This window comes from Capsicum annuum, chromosome 1 (genome assembly GCF_002878395.1).
Source record: "Capsicum annuum cultivar UCD-10X-F1 chromosome 1, UCD10Xv1.1, whole genome shotgun sequence".
In the NCBI taxonomy this organism is placed as follows: domain Eukaryota; kingdom Viridiplantae; phylum Streptophyta; class Magnoliopsida; order Solanales; family Solanaceae; genus Capsicum; species Capsicum annuum.
In genome coordinates this window covers 92,457,765-92,464,096 of record NC_061111.1, presented here as the reverse complement: position 1 = coordinate 92,464,096, position 6,332 = coordinate 92,457,765, and the positions used below count along the sequence as shown (strand labels likewise).

Below are 6,332 nucleotides of genomic sequence, written 5' to 3'. Positions count from 1 at the left end.
TTTCCTTAATCGCTCTGATGTATGCCACTGGGCCCCCCTTGCCTCCAAAGAACCTCCCTAGGGACCTTGTCATATGCCTTTTCTAAGTTAATAAACACTATATAAAGATCCCCCTTCCTCTCTTTATACTACTCAACCAGTCTCCATACTAGGTGAATTGCCTCAGTCGTAGAATGACCAGGCATAAATCTGAATTGATTCTCTAAAATAGACATAATCTTCCACAGCCTCCACTCCACCACCCTCTCCCAAATCTTCATTGTGTGACTCAACAACTTAATACCTCGGTAGTTAGTGCAACTCTGAATGTCACCCTTGTTCTTATACAGAGGGATCATCGTGTTCTATCTCTACACCTTAAGCATCTTTTTGGACTTGAAAATGTTGTTAAACAAGCTGGTCAGCCACCTGAACCCTGCCTCACTAGAGAACTTCCAAAAATACACCAGGATCTCATCGGGACCCGTCGCCCTGCCCCTTCGCATCTTGCGAATAGCCTCACTGACCTCCTTTATCTTAAAATGCAAATAATAGCCAAAATGGCAACACTCCCTGGCATGCTCCAACTCTCCTAATACAATACCTCTGTCCCCCTCATCATTTAAGAGCCTATGGAAATACAACTCCCATCTTTTCTTATGAGGGTGTCTTCTACCATACTCTACCATCCTCCCCCATAATACACTTTACTTGGTCCAGATCCTGACCCTTTCATTCCCTAACCTTGGCAAGCGTAAACAACTTCTTTTCCTCGTCTTTCTCCTCTAACCCCTTATATAAACTCTTAAAAGTTGCAGTCTTAGCAGCCGTAACTGCTAACTTAGCATCCTTCTTAGATAACTTGTACTCCTCTTTGCTCACTCGCTTCTCCTTTTCATCCTTACTCTTAATCAACTTAGTAGAAGCCGTCTGCTTCGTCTCCACTTCCTTCTTAACATCTTCATTCCACCACCAATCCCCCCAACACCGACAAGACCAGCCCTTTGAGACACCCAACACCTCTCCAGCAGACTCTTTGATGTATCCAGTAGTCCTATCCTATATACTATCCACGTACCCACTACACTCTCAAAACCTCATCCCCTCCAACCTCACCCCTATCTCCAAAGCACTAACCAGAGTCAGGCCACCCTACCTAACTCTAGGTCGACCCTTCCTACCCCGCCTCTTCTTGCCCTTCTTGATAACCAAGTCCATCACCAGAAGTCTATGTTGAGTCGCCAGATTCTCACTCAAAAATTCCTTACAACCCTTACACAAAGCTCTATCCCCCTTCCTAAGCAGAAAAAAGTCAATCTGAGTCTTGGCTACCCTATTACGGAAAGTAACTAGGTGCTCCTCCTTCTTTGGAAATAAGGAATTCACTACCACCAACCAACGGGCCCTTAGGAAATCCAAAAGAGCAGCTCCCTCGTCATTCCTAACCCCAAACCCAAAGCCTTCATACATATCATCATATCCTAACAAAAATGACCTGATGTGCCCATTAAAATATCTACCTTTGAAAATCTTCTCCGAACTAGGCATGCCTCTAACCACCTCATCCAAAACCTCCCAAAAACTCTTCTTCTCCTCCTCTTCCATGCCTACCTATGGCGTATACACACTACAGATATTCAAAGTATACCCCTCAAGGACCAACTTAATAGTTATTACACTATCACTAACCCTAGTAACCTCCACTACTTGCTTTCTAAGCTCCTCATCAACTAAGATACCTATGTAATTCCTACGCCTCTCACTACCTGAGTACCACAAATTGTACCCATCTACATCCCTAGCCTTAGAAACTACCTACTTGGTCTCCTGAATACACGCAATATTAATATTTCTCTTCCTAAGGATCTTAACCAATTCTATCGACTTCACCTGTAGGGTCCCTATATTATACGACCCTACACTCAACCTATTAACTTTCTTATCCCCTTCCTTAATACCTCACACTCCGCATCTCAGACCTAACCCAACACCAGCTCCCGACCCCACCCCTATCCCCCAGGACATAACCCTATTCCACTATAAGTCACACAAGCCACTACTCAGGAAACAAAATAACACCCCAAACCAACCCATCAGCAAACCCACAAACAAATAAAAGGAACAGTAGGACAGCAGTCACAGGAACGCACAAAAATACACAACAATAACTATGAAAAAATAAACCACGCATAAGAAAAACCATAAGGAACCAAAAAATAAAATTATAAAGAAACTAGAATATAAATCAACTAAATAGTAAATCTTAGATGTCACCATGGTATTCTTGCGTATGCTGGTCATGAAAATTTTGGTGTCAAAATTGGTTGTCGGAGTAACGTCACTGGAAATAGGCTGGCTGAGCGTCACCAAAATGTCACCTAAATTTTTTCCTGGTGTTGCCGGAAGCTGGTCGTCGTTTGACGTCTTACCCCCTATTTTAAATTGGTTTTATCTGATGCTTTACACTTTCACCATTACCAAAGTTGAGACGGTGGAACCCTAGATCCACCGGCGAAAATAGTGGCATAAGGGCAAAACAAACTGAAGGAGGGAGAGTGACTTAGGAAGAGAGAGAGTGTGTGGCTTCACCTATTTCCGACACTTCTACGCCATCACTACATTGGCCGATCAGTCAGAGACCATTTTAAAGTTAACATTTAAAAGGCAAAAGCAAAGAAAAGACAGAAGGCAAAAGTAAATTCTTATTTCTTTTTTTATTTTGGTTGTAGACTTACTTTATTGTCTTTAAAATTATATTGTTTAATCTTGTTTCATGTTCAAAATTCATCCAACATGAGGTGTAGTACGTTCAATGGTTAGGTATTAGGGGTGGTCTCCAATCATGGTTCGACTTGAGATACCCGACATGACAGGTCGTAGTTTGGATCGTGTGACTCTTTTTCCTGGAGTTTGTTCTTAGTAGAGTTGATATGTTTAAGTTGTATTCAGTTTTGTTTCGTGTTATTTTGTGTTGTTTTTGTTTAACTAGGAGGAAAATGAATACCTACGGGCAACTGAGGTAATTTTGTTTTGATTGTGCCTAAATTTTTTTTAGAAAAATAATATGTTGTATCTTTTTTTTATGAGAAACTGACTTCAAGGGACTAGGTCCCTAGATGTTCAAGGCTATAGTACAACTGGCATGCATCTACATATTTTTTTCCTCTTGTATAACAAACTGCATAGGTATTGCTTGTACTATTTGGGAAATCTGGTCCAATAGTATTTCAACCCTAATAATCACTCAACTATAAAAGGAAAAAGGATGCTTTCCAATAAAATGGTTTTTGCAAAATTTAGAACTAAAAGAAATTGAGAAAGGCAAAAACTCAATCCAGCTTCATTATTAAATTATAGCTCAAGTTCTTATTTCTTGTGCATAAAAAGAGTGAGTGCTCTTAAGTTGAATCCTGAAATGTAATTGAATTACTCATGTTATAAAAGTAATGTTATTTTCTTCATGCTTTGAGAGAGCTTAGGTAGAGTTACCTAAGGTGGATATTGGTTTGAGTTAATTAATATCAAGGTGTGTTCTTTGAAAAGTTGTCAAGATAGGCTTTTAGTAGAGTTATTACAAGCGTGAAGAACCTAGAGTTAGGTTTAATGGATTCTTTACTCAAGAGTTTGATTATATTGGAGTTTTGATTGCTTATGAGGGAAATCCATGGTTTTGCCTCCCTTTAGCAAGGGGTTGTCCACATTAAATTTTATGTTCTTCAAGTTTCCTGCACTGTGTTAAGTTCTTGGTTAATTTACTGTGTTTTTGCCTGTGAATGATTCTGAGGTACCTAGTCCCTCAGTGTGTGATGCAACCGTCAAGGTTTGATTAATTGGTATCAAAGTTGGTTCACTCTAAATGGTTCACACCTAGAGTATTCTAGCTAGCATATCTGCTCCACCTAATCGTAAAGAAGGGTAATCTAGCACTAAGCAACCTAGATTCAATAGGCAGTATTATGGGTGGTGAAAAACCAGGATATTTGACTTAATTATGGTTGATGACAGTAAACTTATGGACATAATTCTTGATGGTCCTCATGTACCAGTTAAAGAAGTCAAAGAAGGACAAATAACAAGAATGGTAGTAAAAAGCAAGCGAGAGTATAATGATTAAGACAGGAAGAAAATTAAGTATAATTACAAGGCCAAAAATCTGCTAGTTTGTGGTATAGGGCCTAATGAGTACAATAGGATTTCTGCATGTGAAATAAAGAAATTTGTAACTGCTTGAAAAAAGCTCATGAGGGAACAACAGATGTGAAGGATTCCAATGTTGATATGCTAACTACCCAGTATGAAACCTTCACCATGCAAGAAGGAAAGACAAAACAAGAAATGCATACAAAATTCACTTCCATCATAAATAAATTACACTACTTAGGAGAAGTGATTCCATTATATAAGTAGGTGAGGAAGATTCTTGGGGTTCTACCAAAATCATGGGAAAGTAGAGTAGATACTATTACTAAGGTAAGGAACCTAAAACTCTCACTATCAATGAGCTTATTGGAAATTTATAGACACATAAACTCAAGAAGCGGCTAGAACAAGAGAAGAACAAAAGAAAAAAGGTAAAAACATTTGGCACTAAGGGCATTAAAATCAGACGCTAATGAAAAAGACACTAATGTTGCCTTTTTGGTAAAAAGAATTGTTATCGCTATGAAGAAAAGTGGCCAGTTTCAAAAAAGTGGAAGTAGCAGCAAAAAGGGAGGCACTATGGAGGTTTGCCACAAATGCGGAAGTCTAGAGCATTTCTTTAAGGATTTTCCAATGCACGAAATAGACTATCAGGAATATATCAAAACTGAAGGTGACAACGAAAGGAACAGGGACCAGGTCCCTATAAAATTAAGTAGAAGGGTTGCAGTTGATTTTGCAGTTAAGCAGGCCATAGCTGTCTGGAGAGGTTCCTCCAGTGAATCTAAAGAAGAAGGTAAGCTTGAAAATGTCTCTATGCTGGCAGTGGAGAATAAGAAAGTGACCTTTGATTCCTTGTTTTATATTATGGAAACACTAATGATGAAAAAGAAAATGAGGTAACACTTTCTGACGTTAAAAAACATGGAAAACTATTCTACTAGAAAAATAAAAAATCTTGCAAATAGGTTGGTTGATTCTATATGTGAAATGACTGAGAAAAAAATTGCTTTAAAAGAAAAAGTGGAAAGTCAAGAGCTTGAGTTAATTGTTTTAACTCTCTAAATATCTGAAAATGAGGAGTAGGTTACTAAGATAAATTTTGAAAATGTAAATTTAGAAAGTCAACTAGAGAAAAGATATGGTCACTATGATAAAGATAAGAATAATGAGATGATGCTTGTGATAAAGAGAAGAATAATTCTCTAGAAGAAAAAATAGAAGATCAAGAGCTTGAGTTGAGATCCTTGAATCTCCAAATATCTAAAATTGAGGAACAATTTTCTAAGTTGAAATTTGAAAATCTGACCTTAGTGAGTCAACTTGAGAAAGTAGATAATTCAAATAATAAAGGGAATAAAGAAGCCTTAAAGTTTCAGATTGAGCTAGAAGAAAAATTGAAGGATTACCAGAAGAATCTTATGACTGCACTCCGGTAGAATGAAGAGTTGGAAAGAAACCTGGTCCGCCTGAGGGAAGAACTTAAAAAATCCCTACAATGGACTTCATACTCACAAATCCTTTCTCACTTAACTGGATAAGCATTAAATGTTGGTAAAGGCCTTGGGTATCAGTACAAACCTCAATCACCAGGGTTATAAGGCAAAGTTGTTAATAATGTTAGAAACAAAGTCAACAAACCTCCATGCATCCACTGTGGAAGAGATGGACACATAAAGAAAAACTGTTAAAGTTAGAATAGAGAAAGAATGGTTAATTTTAGATATATCCAGTAAGGGAATATCTATCATAAAGGTTTCAGGACTTTGAAATATAAATAAGCCCTCATTACCTAGATGGTCAAAATAGGGATTTGATCACACCTCTATCTTCCTACTGTGAACTCAAGCTTAAGTGTGTTCCTAAATCTAACAAATGATTTTGTTTGCAGGAGGGAGAAAGGGTTTGCAGTCAAAACTATCTTCTTGATATGCAATTGTTCAAAGCAATGACTGGAAGGTCTTATTTTATTCTTTCTCTCAAGACTCTCCAAGGTGGAGATGTCTTATGTAGAAAAGGTAAATAGGATCAAGAAAAGCTTCATTTGTGAGATACTCCCAAAACAAGGAAGATTTTGATGAAGATAAAGGTTAAGGACAAATTTGATATAGAGGGGAGTGTGGAAAGTTATGGTGATCCAAGATATCAGTCACAAACATTAGCTCAAGTACAAGAACCTTAAAAGTGACTAGTCAAGATTTCACAGGGACCTG

General features: G+C 38.0%; 1 protein-coding gene across 1 annotated transcript; it reads right to left on the bottom strand.

The window, feature by feature from the left end:
* Positions 1-350: 350 nt before the first annotated feature.
* Positions 351-1,527, bottom strand: LOC124897813. Its single transcript, XM_047411313.1, has 4 exons — positions 1,376-1,527; positions 1,136-1,276; positions 724-1,033; positions 351-515 (listed from the first exon to the last, which is right to left on the bottom strand). The coding sequence occupies exons 1-4, from the start codon at positions 1,525-1,527 to the stop codon at positions 351-353; spliced, it is 768 nt and encodes a 255-aa protein (XP_047267269.1).
* Between the last annotated feature and the right edge of the window lie 4,805 nt (positions 1,528-6,332).

What these genes read in the sequence shown, in the direction of transcription:
- LOC124897813 (XM_047411313.1), bottom strand. Translation starts at nt 1,527, where the DNA reads ATGCCTAGTTCGGAGAAGATTTTCAAAGGTAGATATTTTAATGGGCAC. An exon ending in GATTTCCTAAGGGCCCGTTG is followed by an intron (nt 1,277 to 1,375) that starts GTTGGTGGTAGT and finishes TTTTCTGCTTAG; the next exon opens with GAAGGGGGATAGAGCTTTGT. An exon ending in AAGGGTCGACCTAGAGTTAG is followed by an intron (nt 1,034 to 1,135) that starts GTAGGGTGGCCT and finishes TATATAGGATAG; the next exon opens with GACTACTGGATACATCAAAG.